Source organism: Patagioenas fasciata, chromosome Z (genome assembly GCF_037038585.1).
Source record: "Patagioenas fasciata isolate bPatFas1 chromosome Z, bPatFas1.hap1, whole genome shotgun sequence".
Classification (NCBI taxonomy): Eukaryota; Metazoa; Chordata; class Aves; order Columbiformes; family Columbidae; genus Patagioenas; species Patagioenas fasciata.
Window position 1 is genome coordinate 6767928 of NC_092560.1, and position 18605 is coordinate 6786532.

An 18605-nucleotide genomic window follows, 5' to 3' on the forward strand; every position below is an offset into this window, starting at 1 on the left:
TCCAGTGAGATGAACCATTTTGGGGGCTTGGATGAAGTGATCCTTGAGAAGAATCAACAATTTCTCCTGGACCCTTTTTCTCTACAGAGCCATATTCCATGGGATTCTTTAGAAGAGACCCTGGAAGAGAGCAAAGTCTGCTCTCTTGAAATCTAGGGTCATCATCCTGTGTTTTACTCCATTCCCTCCTCTGACAACCTTGAACTCCACCAACTCAATAACCACTGCAGCCAAAGGCTGCCCCCAGCTTCCATTGTTCGTAAGTGTCAGCTTTTGTAATCCTCCTCTTTACAAATCTCAAAATATGGAAAATATGTGGACTTTACTGATCTTAGACTTAACTGAGGGGGTTTTTTGTTGTTTGCTTGTTTTGGGGGGGATGTTGTGGGGTTTTTTCTTTTTTTTTTTCTTTAATAACAGATCATAATAATGAGTTAAGTCATTTGTTGACATACACATCAACTATTTGTGCACACAAAAAAGAAATACTCCTTGCTAATTAACTTAAGACATAACAACATGTCTGCAAAATCTGATAAGGCAGATCGGTCATTAACACCCGGCTCTGTAATTCTGTTCATAAGACTGAGGTGAACAGCTGGGTGAAAAGGAGATGCAGGTGGCAAGAGAGTGTGCTAACGTTACCACTGCAAAGAAACCGTTGGTACAAGGACAAACTACTCCCTTCTGTGGAAAACCTGAGCCTGCAGATACACTTAGTTAAGAGGATAAACTGGTGGGTGAGAATCACATTAATTATCCCCTAGAACAAGGCTTTTTTTCCCTAGGCAGATTCAAATTTGTTAGGTCCTTCAAAAGTTAAAAACCAAATGGATGCAAGGGAACTTAATTGCCCTGGAGTTATGATAAGAGAAAAAAAATAGGCTCAATAAATGTAAACAAGTCAGTCTTTGACCTGTTAAGATGTGAAGTGTCAAGCCTATGGCAGTATGAAGTCTGTCACAAAGTTCCCCATATTGTCCTTAAGAGACAATGCTTAACATTGAGTGTTCTCTGCTTCCCTCTTCTTTTAAAAATACAAAAAGAAACCTGTCATACTAGCTTAACATAAAGTAAAAGGAGAAGGCAACATACTTTGTATCTTACAAAGTCTGCAACAACACAAACATTGAGCAGATTTCAGAAAATATCAGGAATATAATTTTACATTAAAAAGAATGCAGGAATGCTGTGAAGCATACACTAGAATAAACCAGAAATAAAGTAACTTAATAATCAGTACTCCTAGAGTGGAGGAGATGCTTCTATTCTTACATTTTAAGTTGCATTATCTATATTGCAGAGAAGGAAAAAGAATGGAGGAGCCTGGAAACAAGAGGCCAGTGAGAAATGTGGCATATTATAACTGTATGTTCCTACAGATTTGTAAACTCAAGACATGTGCTCTTCGTAAAAGCACATCTCCCAAAACAAAAACTGTATCTTGCTGTCTGTTACAGCAGATGTAATACATGCATAAATGTTTTTGTATACAATCTAATGCTGATGAGCTTTAGGGAATTGAAATTCTCTGAGACACCTAATAAACGAAAGATTAAAAGCATTTATATTTTATCATCATAATTTGAAGAACATGTCACACTTTTCAAATTTATTCCTACAACCCAAGAATAAAAATTTAAACAGAGCAAAAAGTAAGCAGTGGCCTTCTTAACTAAGTTGCGCTTTAAAAAAATCTTTACGAAAGTGGACACAGAGAAATGGATGAGGTATAGCAATCCTTTTTCCACTGCATGGACATCACAACCATTTTTCTAGAATGTAAAACCCTTTCCTAGCACATGAAGAGAGAAAAGCTAAGACAGAGGGCCATGCATACAGCCAGCTAGCACTTGTCCTACAAAGAGAACCCTGGAGTGCAAAGCCACACGATTTAGCTGCAATGCTGCATCACTGCCTCCTTCCCTGTGCACCAGGCACATCCACAGCTGGCGTACAGGGCCATGAACAAGAGCAAAGCCAGCATGCAGCACTGCAAACATGAAAAGACTGATGAGCAAGCAACTACATCAAAATCAGTCATGCTTTAATCCTCATGCATTAAGATTGACAGGTACGAATTTGTAAACAGGACTTGGTACCATTACAAACAGCACTGCAGAGCTGGAAGCTGTAAAATTACACCAGCCATTGCATGCGCCATCAGTGCTTCCCTACCTCATCCTGAGCAAAGCCAAGTGTTCTACCCCAGCCCTAACAGAGTTGAACACATCTAAGCATCTTAGATGAAGTAGTAAAAGTATTTTCCAATATTCTAAAAAACTTATTTTAAGCATGAAACAGGTATTACCAGAAAGGCTTAAAACTTGAACAGCTGCCAGTTCCTTTATTTATTTATTTATTTTACCTGAAAGCAGCACTTTTAATATTCATATAAAGAATAATACAGTGGAACTACTGTCAGGAAAAAGTTAAGCCTACTAGCCAGTGCAGAATTGGGGCTACATTTATGGTCACCACTCACCTTGAAGAGCTTACAATCCACTACAAATAGCAAGAATTGAGTGAGAAATGGCAAGAAATTTACCATCAAAATACCTCTATTTTATTATAAGCTAGAGCCATCAATGATTTCCTCATTACCTAGCTTATTTCTTGTACAGGACATGAGACAAGAATTGAGAGAGCAAAGGCCACTAGTATGTTTGAAATCACCTTAGGGGCCCCAAAGCAGTAGAGACAGAAGCATGTAATCCTTTGCAGTATGAAGCAGAGATAAGAAGATAGTTGGAAATAATTGCAAAACAAAGTGTTTGTCTAGTACAATGATTTTAACACCGGGGAAAAAACAGAACCTTTAAATGAAATTAAGAAATTTAAAAAACTACAGATATTGTTATACTGCAATAGAGCACTACTATTTCTCCTGTGGTATCTGTACATGCTACACGTTCCTGTATCTTATAAAACTAGCAGAACTGATCAATTTTCAGAGAAACGTGAGATGTATAAATCGATATATCTGTAATACTTTAACCCAATATCAAAGGAATACATTAGATCATACTGCATTTTTGAGTGCTTCCCTTTCGCTGAGGATTTGACTTTTTGATTTCCCTCCTTAAATATGACTCCCAATACTTTTCAGCATCACATTAGATATTCAAAAACCATAAAAGACAACCCCACCAGCAACTCTCATTCACTTCCTGGTAGGTTTTGCCAAGCAAAATAATCCACAGCATAGGAAACCCAAATGGGATTTCCCAAAGCAAGAATTTTCTGACCACTGCTCTCCTCCCTCCCAAGTTTTAAATTTAGAATCCAAGCAGCCTCAAGCACGACGTAACAACTTCAAAAAAAATGATTAAAACCAACACTGAGTGTAGGAAAACACAGATCTGTGCAGTCTCATGCACAAGAGCTTTAACTCCTAATGAAACTATCCAAACAACTAAAATTTCAATAGGGTTTCCTTAGAAAGGGATCAGATTCTTGCAGAGGAAATAGAAGCTCTGTGCTTTGGATGAGTACCCAGTGCTCATGCTAAACTGTTGTGGGTTTTCTTCTTTCCTTTTAATAGAGTGAGGTCATCTTGCTTTCACTGGTCCTCTGTTTTGAGAAACGATCATACAGCCATTCTGCCAGATGCAGGAAATTAACAAAATGAGAACTGTGTCTACATGTTTTTTCTATACTGCTCCAGTTATAGTAACATAGGTTTTACTTAGAAAAATAACAATTTTAAGGATCAGCTTTTTGTGTATGTTGAGCTGAGGATTTTAAAAGTTACATAAGTACAATCAGAAAAGCTTTCCAACAGAAAAACTAGAGTGCTCAATTAGTTAAGTACTTATAAATGTTAACATCTTTTTTGTTATTTTGCCAATGTACAGTTTGACTTTAACTGTCAAATCAAGAAAAAAACATTTTAGTATCAGACTACAGGAACCAGTACTGGAATATATGTATTTGTTTTGTGCAGAAAGTCCCAATTAATAGCATTTGAAATGTTAAAAGGAATATGGAAGAGCAGATTTAATACATATCTAGACATGTAGTTAGTCTGGCTTCCTCGGTTTGAAAGAAAAAAGGTAGAAATTGTATTCAAAAGAAGGTTAATGAATGATTAAGCTTTCTTTTATACACAAGTACTATATCTACACACACATACCCTGTATATGTGTATATATAGACACAAAGCACTATTTTTATATAGAGAGATTAGATCTATAATGCCTATTTGAAAGCTTGGGTCATACAGGAACTGAGGAGAAATAACATCCACTGGGCAGGGTGAAGGAAGAAACCACAACATCTATTCTTACACTTCAGAAAAAGAGTCAGGAAAATGTTTTTGCCTACACTATGCTGTAAAATATATCATTCTTTCATTCCTTTGAAATATTTTTGCCACTGAGAGAAGGGGTTTTGATCAACTATTTGACACAGGAACACACAAATCTTCCCAGCTCTCACTAGCTGTGAGAGAAACATGCACATGTTAAGAGACCAATCCTCTTAGTCAGGTCTCTGAGTGGGGAAAAAATCCCATAGGCTATTTTTTATTCTTCTAGTAGCTTACGTCCAGGAAAAAAAAAAAAAAAAAAAAATGTTTCCTTTCCCCTTCTCCTTCCCAAAAATTCACCTGAGTACCAAATACAACTACCTTTAATTATTAAAATTTTGTCAAACCATTTAAAAAACATCACCAATTATATGCTTCCTGAACAATAATTTGCAAATAGAAGTTGCATGATGCATTTGTTCAAGGATCTGGAGAACACACCTAGGCAGTACTGCAATATAACTGCAAGAAACTATGTTCTTGAGAAAAAGCAAAATATTGCATATCTGTATCCTAAATGAATTATCATTAAGTTTGACGTGCAGTCTTTACAGTTTTGAAAGACCTCTTAACACATCCCAAAAGATCATGAACCTCAACTCCTCTATCACCAGAGAGAGGTGATGCCCATAAAAAGTTTTTGATGCAAGTTGTGAGTCAGAGTTTAGAAAGTGTTTAAAAATATTGATAAAGAACAGTAATAATTTCAAACTTTTTTTTCTTTCTATTATTACCTGTCCCAGTCCATGCACATTGACCGTCACTAAGTACTATACCAAAACCAGTGCCTAAATCTTTTTCCCATGATACTTGTAGAAAATATGTTGCTTCTGGATCAGAAACTGGATGAATTCTGTTCAAAATCTTCTCCATTTCCCAGACACCTGTTTAGGAAGTAAAATAATCTTGTTATAACCAATGTTTTATTTTCCAGCGGTACTTAGAAATTCTACATAACTCAAAAAAAAAAAAAAGTATATATAAAAGTATAAGCATACTTAGAATTTTGTTTTACTTGCCTCCTCAGATTCAGTTTCTCAGAGGACCAATTACTTTTCCAAACAAATATGTATTAAAATAAGTAAGGTTTAAAAGAACAGTCCCAACAATCAAATATATTTGAATAGTCCCAAATTAAGAAACTAAGTGTCAAGAAGTTAGAGAACGGAAAATTACAATGCACAAGCATCTCCCCACGGCCATGCTTTTAACTTACTGTCCACTATCACACAACATACAGCACATGGAATATAAATCAAAATAATCAACATTCATCTGGAAGACTCTCACATGAAAGCACACTACTAAGCTTCACTGCAAAGCAGAGGTTGTAGTGCCTGCCAGCAACAACCAAATAAATTATTTGAAAAACCGGATGGTGCAGAGAACAAAATTTATGATGCTACAGTTAATTTTTTGCTCAATATCAAAGCAACTTGGTAATCCGGGCTTGACATAAGACCTTCTAAAGAATCCCATGTATTTATGCGTAGTATAATCTGACAATAATGAATCCTTATATTACTCAAGAAATTTAAAACTGTATTGGGCAATTTGCTCCACTGAATAATGAACAAACAGCTAATTCTGAATATTTTCCTTGACAATGTTTCATGTTGTCCAGTACCTGAAGAGCTTGTTTTGGAGCGCTCAGTTGTTTGGCTTTTTTTTTTTTTCCTTTAAGATTAATGAAGGGAATGAAAAAGGGTTAAAATAACATGTATTGATAAAAGCAGGAAAACCACAACTGAGGCATTTGGTGGCTGGTACAAAAGCAATTGCGGTTTTGGACTGTGAATTTTATATCATCATGACATAATCATTACAATTAATACATTTTGGCCAATGAGAAATAAGCTTGCTTATTCCTGTAGCATAAAAATACACGCTTCAGGATTTGCCAAACTCTTGGAGAGCATTTTTCTGCATCCTGATGATTGTGGAACTCTTTTCCCTGCAAAAAGTTGTCAAGATGCTTGAAGAAGTGGTAGTCGGTTGGCAAGAGATCAGGTGAACATGGCAGATGAGGCAAAATTTCATAGCCCAATTTGTTCCACTTTTGAAATGTTGGTTGTGTGATGTGCAGTCTGGTATTGCTGCAGAGAAGAACTGGGCCCTTTCTGCTGGCCAATACTGTCTGCAGGCGTTGCATTCTTCAGCGCCTCCAATCAATTTGCTGAGCAACCTTCTCAGATGGAATGGTTATGCTGGGATTCAGAAAGCTGTGGATCAGACTGGCAGCAGAGCACCAAACAGTGATCGTGACCTTTTTGGGTGCAAGTTTGGCTTTGGGAAGTGCTTTGGAGATTCTTCTCAGTCCAACCACCAAGCTGGTCATTGCCCGTTGTTGTATAAAATCCATCTCTTGTCGCACATCACAATCCAATCAAGAAATGCTTCATTGTTCTTGGATAGAATAAAAGACGACGACACTTCAAAACAATGATTTTTTTTTTTATTTATTTTCAGTCAGTTCACGAGGCACCTCGAGCTTTCTCACCTTGCCAATTTGCTTCAAATGCCAAACGACCGCAAAAGGGTCAACATCGACTTCTTTGCCAACTGCTTGGGCAGTTGTAAGAGGATCGGCTTCGATGATTTCTCTCCATTGGTTGTTGTCACCTTCCGATGGCTGGCCACTACACTTCTCACCTGCAACACTCTTGTCTCCTTTGCAAGCTGCAAGTTGCCTCTGCTGCTTTACAACCCTTTTTGAACTCAAAAAAGTCGCTTGAATTTGCTTTTTGTCTAACATCATTTCTATAGTCTAAAATAAATTTAAAATAAAAAGGAAATAATAAGTCAGTAGCAAAAATACAAAGCAAGAAAAGCACATTAAAATGATATGTAACATAACCACATTTATTTAAGAACGTATTCCTATATCAAATGGCAAATTTCAACAGTGGAAAAAACACAATGCCTTTTGCACCAACTTGAGTACAAGTACACTTGAACAGGTGAAGTATTACAAGCTCCATCAAGTTTTCCATCTGAAATGTAGCAATAAGTCATCACGATCAGCCTCAATTCAGGCCCTGAGAGGACTCTTTTTTTTGAGAAGCAGTAGAGGGAAGCTCTTTCTTTGCTTGTGGACATTGAGCACCAAATCCAAAACCAGATTTAAATACCACTAGCCTGCCAAAAAGTTGGCATTTTCAGGTTAGGAGGGACAGTTTTAATGGCAGTTGACTGCAGGGTCTGACCTTGGCTCAACTACATACCCAAAAACATTTGAAAATGTCTCTCCCTTTTCCAGAGGTGTGCACAGTATCCAAAAGCACCAAAATACAATAATATAAGACTTATTTTTCAAGTATAAATCTGCATTAACAGCTAGACAACAGCTGCACGGTCAGTAATATAAATGTTCACTATAAATATCAGTAAGGCTAATGAAACAACAAATTAACTACTTCCAATGACTACCTAAACCACAACATATATCAGCATGGACTAACAAGTAGCATTTCTAAACAATAAGAGGAACATCATGTAAATTGCCTGCTACAAATTCCAGGCTGAACTTTGGCTAAAACGTGTCACCAGGCACTTCTTGCATTCCTGACCACTCATTACATTTTTGTCACCAAATACTCAAAGCGCTAACTTGAAAAATTAGTTTGAGTCCAAAAAAAATTATCTTCCACATCACCAAGTTACTGAGCATTTATGAAAATCTACAGTATGTATGTGCACCTGTAACCAAGAACAAAATGAAATATTTGTGATATGTAGGTCTGGAACAAGGCCTTTGCAATCATAAAACTAAAGTAATTATAAAGATTTGTTGTGCACTGACTGCCTAGACCTAGGTCAATAAAGGGCACAGGGAAGCTCAAGTTATGTGTATAGCATGTTTAAGGACACAGGCATGTATCCTCCTGTCTCTGCCAGATTCCATTTCGTTTGTTCTGCAAAAACACAGTATTCCTCATGAAATATTTTTGTTAGAGTCCTTCTCTGAAAGACAAGGTTTTCTAAAAGACTTCACTTATTCATTTTTACTTAAATATTGTTGAACAGTTTCACGCAACCCGGACAGACAGCATACAAAGTACTGATGCATATGTGTATATATATATACATATACACACACACATATATGTACACACATATATATATGCACATATATATATATATATATGTCAAAAGGGAGGTTTTGTTGGTCACATTTGATTCTTATCACAAAGCAGAGCAGCATTCAGTGAAAACCACGTGCACCACGGGCTTTCTTTTTAATGCAGACTGTTTATAACAGAAAGCAAAGCAAGAGTCAGACTTTCTATTTATATGAAGACAAATAGAAAGTAGTGTCAGTCCTCAGACTGAAAAAATTATTTCAAGAGTCACATAGGAAAGAAAATCTATTTATTTACTTAAAGATGTACTAACAAGGCCTCTAAGGCCTGAAATTAATTTCATTTGATATCATCATACTGTGGTTGCCATGCATCCATCTTCACACATTAGTACTTCACTCACATGATGCAGAACAGCTAAAATGCAGATTCTGTTTAGACATCATTCTTAAGAGGTTGGTTGCCAGTATAAGGGATGGGCTTGTTAACAGAACTGAGAAAGCCTCCTTACTATTTGTATACCTGTGGTAAAACACAACTTCCATAAAAACAAACATACTGTGGAGACAACAGAGAAAAATGTTCTGTCTGTCATAATAAAATGCAAAACACTATTGTTACAATATTCCATCTTTTATTGTGCATCTTTGAACAAAAAATTTTACAAGAGAGCATAAAATGAAAATACTTTTTCTCTCAGCTTTTATCTCCTCCATTGTGCTCAATGACCTTTTGAGAGGAGTACTGGCTGTTACTACATCTTTAGAAACTGCCTCACAAAGCAGAGCTCAGCCTTGTTTGAGATTTCCAAGCACTCAAGTGTTCCACCTCATCAGCAAAAGCTTAAGGATTCTTGGCTGTATAAAATGGCTATTGTTTACTTCTCTTCAAGAGGAAGAAACCTTCTTCATGAAAATTAGTCTGACCTACACAGCATACACAAACATCACCGCAAACAAAAACATTGTACATTACTGCTTTTTTAAAACCTGCTTGTAAAAAAATAAAAAAATAAAAAAAATAAACCCCCAAACAAACGAGAGCACACAAACAAACAAACAACACCACACGACACACAGATCCCCCTTTCCTCAATTCTCCGAACAACACAACTCTTCCACAGAGTTTAGCTTATTGTTAAGTAACTGGATACAGCACACACAGCTAAAGTGCTAATAAATGGAAAAATAGCACAGGAGCTACGTAACTATTTAGCAACTAGAAACTACCACTAATGAAAGAAAAAATACAGAAACTAAATCGTACTCTGTTCCTTATTTATTTACTATAAGGTGAGGGCATGCATCTCATCCACTCTAAAGGCAAAACTTAATAAGATATGTACACCAGTGTATTTCCAAAATAAGAATTTCAGAGGAAGTTGGACGTGGCACTTAAACACCCTGTACGTTCACAGGATTCACAAATAACTTTGTTCAACATCTTAAGATACATTGCTATGTCAAGAAATGAAGAAAACTAAACCACTCCCTTTATAACTAACATCTCGATTCACCTGCCTGCTTACTTCCATGTGTTTGAAAAATATGAACCCAATTGCAGAGATACAGTGATTTCAAATTGGGTGCATCTGTTTGAAACACTCTGTATATGCTCTTATCACCCCATGAGCCCTCAGCGCACCAAGCATACACACCACCGAGAAATTTGTTTGAATCTACACTTCTTCAGTCATTTCCACAGAAGATACCATATATACGTAGATCGGACAGTAGCTGTAGCATCGAGGCTGCAATAGTAACATTTCCCATTGTGTGGTTGACATCATTATCTCCCAAACTCTAACTGTAGATTCTAAAAATAAAAACAAAAACAAACAAACCAAAAAAAAAAAAAACAAACAGAACAACAAAAAAAAAACACACACAAAATGAAACACACCAAAACAAAAAAGTACATTCCAACCTACTATCAAATAATGCTTTTAAAGGCCACTTATTCAATGGAATCATTCACTGTCCTAACCACCACACACGCAAAATTCCAGCCAAGGGTCCAGCATGTGCTTGTCTAAGAATCTACTTTTATACATTCAAAAAGCAGTCCCACTAGAAATATTACTAGCAAGTTTTTAAATGAGTGCCAAACTGTTTCTCTGTTGTGGCTGTTGTCTCAGTCCATTAACGCTACACCTAAAACTGAAGCATAAGAAGTCACAGCTGTTTTAAGTACTCTGGGCCAGACACTCAGGCAGAACAAAATAACTGCAGATGTACTGACAAAGGGGCCTGAAAAATACATGTCCGCTTGGGACCTGAACTTCCAGAGAACTGGTCACACAAGCATGTAGGAGCTGGTACTGCTTTTTATGATTTTACTAGCATTCCCATCTCTACCAAGTCATAATTTCATTTTGAGAGACAGCCAAAAATATAAAGGATGAGGGAGAGTTGAAACTTTAAGAGTCTACACTTCTACATCTCTGGGTGCAAAGGTAGGGACACAGGTAAAACCTCTATTAATGCTCAAAATGGTTAAACCAGCCACCTAAATTTTGGCATTCTCACTATTTAACAGTCCAGATTCTGCTGAACCTTATATAAAAAAAAAAAATCATTTACTAAAACCAGGCTATTTTCATAGCTATCCAACAAACTAGATTACCGAAATCACACCAGTGCTATCACAATCTAAAAGCACCTCTGCATCTATCAGACCAGAGAAGCACCTTTGAGTACCATGCAATATTCAGCAACACTGTCTATGCAGGTTCTTACTGTGTACTGTCTCAATAAAATGAGAGTAGTCAGTACTTTCTTCCTCCCGTGTTTAAAATAAAGGGGAAAAAAAGCTGCAGAGAAACTGGTCATTAGAAAGCCAGTGTTCTTCTTAAGGGCACAGGAGGTCACAGCACATCACCAGCACCTCACCATGTCAGAGCCAAGGATCTGAGATAAGCTTGCAGGTGGGAACAGTTGAGTCCCACCCCAAATTTGTAAATCAGAGGCTTTATTGAGGCCTTCGAACAGTTGAGGATTGAGCTGTTTATCTTTAGCACTTTGTCCCTTTGGTCTTTGGCTTCTATGATCTATATTAGGCAATGTTTCTTTCTGAGGAGAAATCAGCTGTTGGCTGGTGTGCAATTGACTGGTGTCTACTCTCTGAACAAACAGCGTACACAGTTGCTTCTGAATAAACAAGACACTTTTAAAATTGGTTTACAAAGAATTTTATATGTTGTTTTGGATAGCACTAAGCATACACCAAAAGCCAAATCTTTTAGGCTGCTCCAACACAGCATCATTGATAATATTTTGAACTTCAACATTTTATTTTTTTCCATGCAGACTAATGGCTTTTTTTTTTCCAATTGCTTTGGCTGCAGGTGTTCCAAACTTCAGCAGTTATGCATGGAAGGCTACTTACTGATCAGAAAGAGCTACTATGTCTGCCTAAAGGAGCAATTAACTTAAGTGCTTTCTTGTTGAGAAAAACAGGGAGCTATCCACAGTGTGTTCAGAATAGAAGATGAGCACACACAGCACACTGCTATTGAAGTCTATAATTGGATGCCCTCTGTCATTGGCTTGACCACAACATACACTACAAATCAGAATCTAATAATCAGAAGAAAGTTTATGGTTAACCTATGACCAGGTACTATTGAGGAGATGCTATATGTACTTATAAACAGATTATTTGAGATTTAAACAGTCAGGAAATACACAGATTGCTTTTAAAGATTAAAACTAGCTATTATCACACTTTCTAACAGAAGGAAATAAGATAATGTCTGTATTTATGAATATTTCTAGATATATTCTTCATACAATTTGATATTCTCTCATGTTAATTTAAAATTCCATTAACTCAAATACTTCAAGAGGAAGAGAATTAATTATCTGTCAAAAACTTCAACTATGATTCAGTTAGTCCAAGATCTACTATGCACCTAATAAGGACATCCTCATTTTTCTGTTCTTTTTACATGAAACTGATTGAGCCAACAAACATGAAGGAAAGAATACAGAATCCTTCCTATCACATCTCACAATAAGCATCCCATTCCCTTGGCCACAAGATTTGTTTGACACTGAAGAAAGATTCAATAATAACCTTCAGTTGTAAGTTAAAGATACATCTGAAGACCAAAGAGCTTGTATTCCTAATAAAATTTAGGGGGCTAACACATTTTTTATGTTACAGGCAATCTAAATTGTATCTAGTTGCTCTTTTGTTTAATTTCGTTCTATATTAAAAATACAAGGATCGCAGTTTTGGCAATAAGTAACTTTTTTCTTGCAGATAAAGGAAATGAATCAAAAACTGGCACTGGATATGAAGAAGGGACTGAATGACTTTATAACTTTGTGCAGACGGCTGCATGGCCATTTAAAAATTTCAGTCCTGCATGACCACATTTGATCAAGAGATTGACTTCAAGACAGCTGCAATCAAGACTCACATGGCTAACATTTCCCCTGCTCGCTTCCCACTGTTCCGTGACAGCCACAAAAGGATTGGAAACATGCACACACTTCTTTTTGTGCAATTGTCCAAAAAAAAAAAAAAAAACCAAAAAAACACCAAACCAAAAAACAGTCTTGAGCTTGTCAGACTTCATGAGTATGCAGATTGGCCACAAAAGATCTGCAGTCTATGATAAGAAACAATCCTTGTCAGACTTATTTACTACAGTCACCAGCTGAAAAATGAGGAGAAACAGAAGGAAGCAGACAGTCAACAACCTTTATAGTAGGAATCCTACTAACAAGCTTTGATCTTAATTGTAGCCTGAAGGAAAAGCCCACCCTGGTGTCTTTCATCCTCTTGAAGTCTCAGACCTAAGCCACTACCAACTCCAGGCTTGCCAAGCTTACTCATAAGCATCTATACTAGGAGACAGTTTAAGCTTTAACAAGGTTAAAAAAAACCAAACAAACAAACAAAAAATACAGAAATAAACATCCAAGTGCGCAATTATACAAGTAAGGGAGTATCTGGATAGATTTCCAAAAGGCACAAAGCTTTCTTTTCATCCTCTTCTACGAATTCTTCCCAACGCTAACCATTAAGTGTGCATGCTGTCAAATCCATGCTTTCCAAAATCCATATAAAAAAAAAATCGTAAGGTTTCTCTAGATAAATCAGGATACGCTAACTGAATGTTACAGACCTGTGAAAAATAAAATTAAGTCATACAATTGAAATATTCCCTGATGAAAAAGTTAATTTTAGTACTGAAGTTAATAAAAAGCACGTCTAGAACTATGCAAGGATCAAAGATGACCACCAGACCAGCTTCAAGTGGGCAGATCTGGGATGCAAAGTCAGCAGGCGTGCCCAAGAGACCCACACTCACCACCTTTTTTTGCCTCTGGGAGGTACAAGACCCAACAAATATTTTCACAAACCTATTTTGGCAGTAGGTCAGCCTGGCTTTCCAAAGCCAGGGCAAATCCAATGGTGGCATGAAGTCGCAACCTTCTTGCAACATCTTCTATTTAATAAGAAAGATAACTTGAGAAAAACAACCAACCAAAATAAACAACAACAAAACCTAAATATATATTAATTTTGCTGTAATCTCTCTGAAAAGACAAGATCAAAAAAATAATAAATAACAAAAAAAAAAAAAACAAACCAGAAAAAGGGAAACAAATCTCTACAATTTTGCCAGATGTAGCTTTCGTGCCTGCCATGTACAATTAGTAAGAACCATGATTCGAGAATTTCTAGTATCTTAGTCACATTTCCAAAAGTGTCTCTGAAGTTTTCAGTAACTATTTTCCACTTGAGTATGGGGGAAAAAAAAAAAAAAGGCACCATGTTTCAACCACCCTTCAGTCATCCAAAAATACTCAGTTACATATGTCTTTTTGATGTATATTTGGATAACATAGTAGTCTTGTTGAGGTATCATCTGTTTTCCAAAACACTGCCTTCTTTACGATTAAGTATTATCAGGATATTCTACACAAAACAAATCTGTTCTACAGACTTCCTTTGTTTTCTATTCTTCAGTCCCCATATAGAGCTATTATAACCCTCATCAGTTTGACAAGTTTCTGTAAATGTTTGACTTAACATCACTAAGCAATGGATTCCACTAAACAGTTGAATCCAGATTGAATTCAGATAGCTCCATAGGCAATAATAACAATTCTGAAATAAGGATAAATGAAACAAAGAAATCAGGGTCAGGTAGATATGGATGGATATGATTCTATATGTAGGATTTCTGGAGAGCTTTGAAAAACTGAGCACAGTAACTTGGAAAAACAAGTAGCACCAAATGTAGCCACTTCAGTGGGACAAGAGCACATATAAATATGAAGGCTTACATGTCCTTCCTCTTACCTCTACACCCAAACACTTTTCAAAGAGATGGATTATTTTAATTTCACATCCCTGTCAAACTCATAAAAGATATGCCTACACTCTAAATTGCTTTATCTTGCAAAATGGTTTCCTAAGGCATTTTCTTTGAAGAAAATTCCTGTGTTACCCTGTCTTCACTTAACTAAAGTTTTATTATGTTTTTCTTTCCATTTGCTATTTATCTACTGGAAAAGGTAATGTTGATCTCCCTGAAAACAAAGAGCTCCCACTACTTTAATTTATTAATTTAAACATTGTAATTCATTTTGCTTCATCTGGTCCTTACAGAAATATAATTCACAAGACATTTTCAATGAACTGGCATATTCACTTTCAATGCACTTCTATTTCAATTTTCCAGCTCTTTATTCAGGCATGTTTATCACTTTGCATTGAAAATAAATTATGGTTTGAGTGGATTAGGCTGAGCGATGAGAGTTTGAAGGTAAGGCAAAGAGACACCTCTCCATATTGAACATTGATTTCAACAATTTCCACAAATAGGCACAGGTTCAGTTTTGCTTCTTTAACCTGCCTTGAACACGAAGCCAGGAGCTTCAACGGATCAGGTAACACGACAGGATTATATGATGTCAGTGCCCTGTCATATATCACCTTGAAAAGATACAATAAATCCACAGAAAAGTGAGGTACCAGTTTAGCATAGGCTTTGTGAGAACGTACATTGGGCAAACCAAAATGGGGAAAAGTACCAGTCCATACCCCAGAACAATTGACATGCCACTATTTTATCAAGAAGGGGGCCTACCGCACAAGTCCCACAGCCTCACCAATCTCTGAGCAAACAAACAGATTTGCTTAAAAAAAAAAAAAAGATAATATGGAAATAGCAAATGCAGTGGCCACTGACTCTGCGCCCTAAGGAATCACATGTCTATTAGTTTGGTCTCAGTCAGCACTATGTCTACAAACCACATTTAGAAAGAAAAGAGGACATAAAGAGCTTCACAAGAGTCATTTGTACTTTTTACATATTAAATTCTATACATAAAAACATCAAGTTTTTCAAGACATATTAGATCACTGCTTTTCTAAGTAGTTTTCCTGACTCTTTCATGTACAACAAAAACAACCCCTGCACACCCTTCTCTCAAAAACTAAACCCAAGATGCTCAATGCCAAGCAGGGGGTCTACTTAAAGAAGCCAGCTTTTCAATATTAGTTTTCCCTCAGAACTACTACAGAATGCTAGCTTACACTGGAGCAAAAAGAAATTTGCAGACTAATATGAACACACAGCAGGGGCCTATCCGTGGAAAAATGCCATTGGGAGTTGAACTGAGATTGCAAATAGGTACTTACTAGGAAAATATAGCACAAAGGTGATTTGAGACTGCACCAGTTAGACACAGTTTTGAGATCTTCAAGTGCAAATTATTACAAGGCAAATCTGCGCAGCAGCAATGTCAAGGTCTCAAAAGCGTTGCTTTAAGACTGTAAGGAACTTCTTTCCCAGAAATGTTAAATCAGTTGTTATGGCATGATGACATAAAAAAATTATGGGGTGGTGGGGCAGAAATTGAAACAGAACAAAATGAAAAAATATTTTTAAAATCAGTCTCAGTTAAGCTTAGGCTTCACAGCATGTGGGGTCGCACTTCACCTTCATGTTGCTGGGCTTTCTGAACTACAGAAGCAAAACAGAACCACTACTGCACATCATTACATGAAACAATCTACAATATTATAGAATGACTCTGAACTAGTGCAGGTACATGATCATAAAAACCCAGCCCTATGTGCAGAAGAGTCAATTATCCACAGCTACAACAAGATACAGTTCCCCTACTGCATTTTCTTCCCTTTTAATATTACGTGTACACTCGTTTTGCACCATGCAGAACAAATATCACAATATAAATCTCAAATTAAGAGTCTATACTAAAAAAATCCTCCCTTACCTGATTACTTATAGAAAATAAAACAAATACGCACAACAAAAAAAAAAACACCACACACACAAAATCACCAAAACAACACAAATCTATTTTTAGGACAGTCAAGGTTAATAAAACAAATCCCTGGAACAGACAAGATTAAAGAAAGGTTATAAATCATAAAGCACAGTTTTCATCTATATACTTCCCTGATGAAGACGGAGGAAAAACAACAACAAAAAACTCTTCTCTCTAACATTGCATTCAGGAGATTATGAAATGTAACTCAAGTAAGTCTGTTACCAAGAGATGCATAAGAATGCTTCAGATGGTTCCCTGAGTCTTATCTCAAAAAATAATTATCCTCTATGATAGCAATGCCTAGCTTTCACTGAAATTAACATTTCTGACCAATCTCCATTATGCCTGTGGCCACAGCGTGCTGTATTCTTAAATTGATGTTAAGTTTCACAGCTGGAGAAGGTTAATATGAGCCCACACAAGACAGTTTGCTGCCCACAACTACTATCTAGGCTTCCCTCATTGGCTCAGTCAACACAAACCTCTCCTCACGTTTTTGTGAAGTTTCCACCATAAGCTGGACACAGCTGACAGTATCTGGAAAGCCCCACATTCCCTCTTTCCTGTCCAGCTACTGTGCTAAAAAGGGTGGCCTCTAAGATCCTTTTGTAGACCTGTAAACAAACAATCCCTTTCATAATATTCTGCATCATTTTTAAAAACAAATGCAGCCTGTGATAGGATATATAGCCCCACTCTTCCCCTCATTGCATTAATTTTTCCATCCCAAGATAGAAAGCAATTTGGCTGATGTCTAAATCAAGATACAAAAGTTCTCAGTCTCCGCACTTTTAAAACCACATAAGATCAGTCTCCCTCTTTTACTATCTATTTTACAATCTGTGCTCTATCTTTGTGCTTTGCTGGAGGACACCTCTTCCCATAAAACTCACCTAGAAGTCCGCAAAGCAGATTTAGAAGTATTCCAGTAATTTTCCAAACTTTGGAAATTCGGACTATTTAGTCAAATATTTTTTTGTTGAATTACTACTACGCCTCTCAGAAGATGGCAACACAAGAGGTCCTTGTTTAGGCACACACATAATGAATTTTTTTTTCAACTTGGAACTTTTTCTGTAAGTTATGTTCTATATGTTGAACATATTTGACTGTGTTAGATTGGCAAACAACAGTAATTTGTTTAGTACCATACATAATCCAGTATGTCTTTAATATCTTGACATATTGTAGAGAGCATTATTATTACATTATCTGATACTAAATTACACAGATAACCTTCAAAGTCACAGGAGCCTTTTGCCACCTTTCCTTTTTTTCATCTCACGTCTAGAGAAAAGGAGGTGCTGAAGACTAAAATTCACAAAGACATCCTGATTACAATCACTAGGAGGTGAAGGACACCATTTCTTTACCCAGGAAAGGGACACAGCTCAAGTCGGCAGAAGGACCAGCGATGGAAGCAGAGCAAACCCTACTTTTGGTGCAAAAATATTCATTTCATGAACCATTTGATGGTATTTTACAATAGCTTTCTATCTTGTTAACCTTGAACACATAAATAACGGTTTAAGACCTTAAAAATCTCAGCCTAAAATCACAGCAATTCCACTTACTCTTCAAGGACACGTGGTGGTTTTTCATTTGGGGTTCCTGAGCTTTAACATTCCTGAGCTCTTTAAAAACATTCTCCACCTACTGCTAAGCTCTACGTGACAAGAGGAAAGGATTAAAATTTCTCATCCTCAAGTGGCACTGAAAGATAACAAGGACGTCAAAAATAGGCAATGAGACAAAACAGCAAGTGACCTCGTAACACTCGTGGTACAAGCATGTTACGTGTGACATAGTGAAGCCAACACGCAGTATGGTAAACCATTTTAAATTATCTCATCCACATTGAAATGGGAGACTGTTGGTCAAAACGGATAACTG

The 18605-nt window shown here is 36.7% G+C and overlaps 1 protein-coding gene across 4 annotated transcripts in view; it reads right to left on the reverse strand.

Moving 5' to 3' along the window:
- Positions 1–18605, reverse strand: part of XRCC4 (X-ray repair cross complementing 4) — a 188336-nt gene that overhangs the window by 164573 nt on the left and 5158 nt on the right. For 2 of the 4 annotated variants that reach the window (XM_065860956.2, XM_065860955.2), the window contains exon 2: positions 5044–5193. The exons of 1 other annotated variant lie outside the window; for it this stretch is intronic. In XM_065860956.2, the coding sequence (XP_065717028.1) occupies positions 5044–5182 (139 nt within the window). In that variant the 5' untranslated portion in view covers positions 5183–5193. Of the gene's footprint in view, positions 1–5043; positions 5194–6809; positions 7049–18605 lie in introns of those variants that run through there. One more of the 4 variants, XM_071801746.1, reaches the window with a different exon arrangement.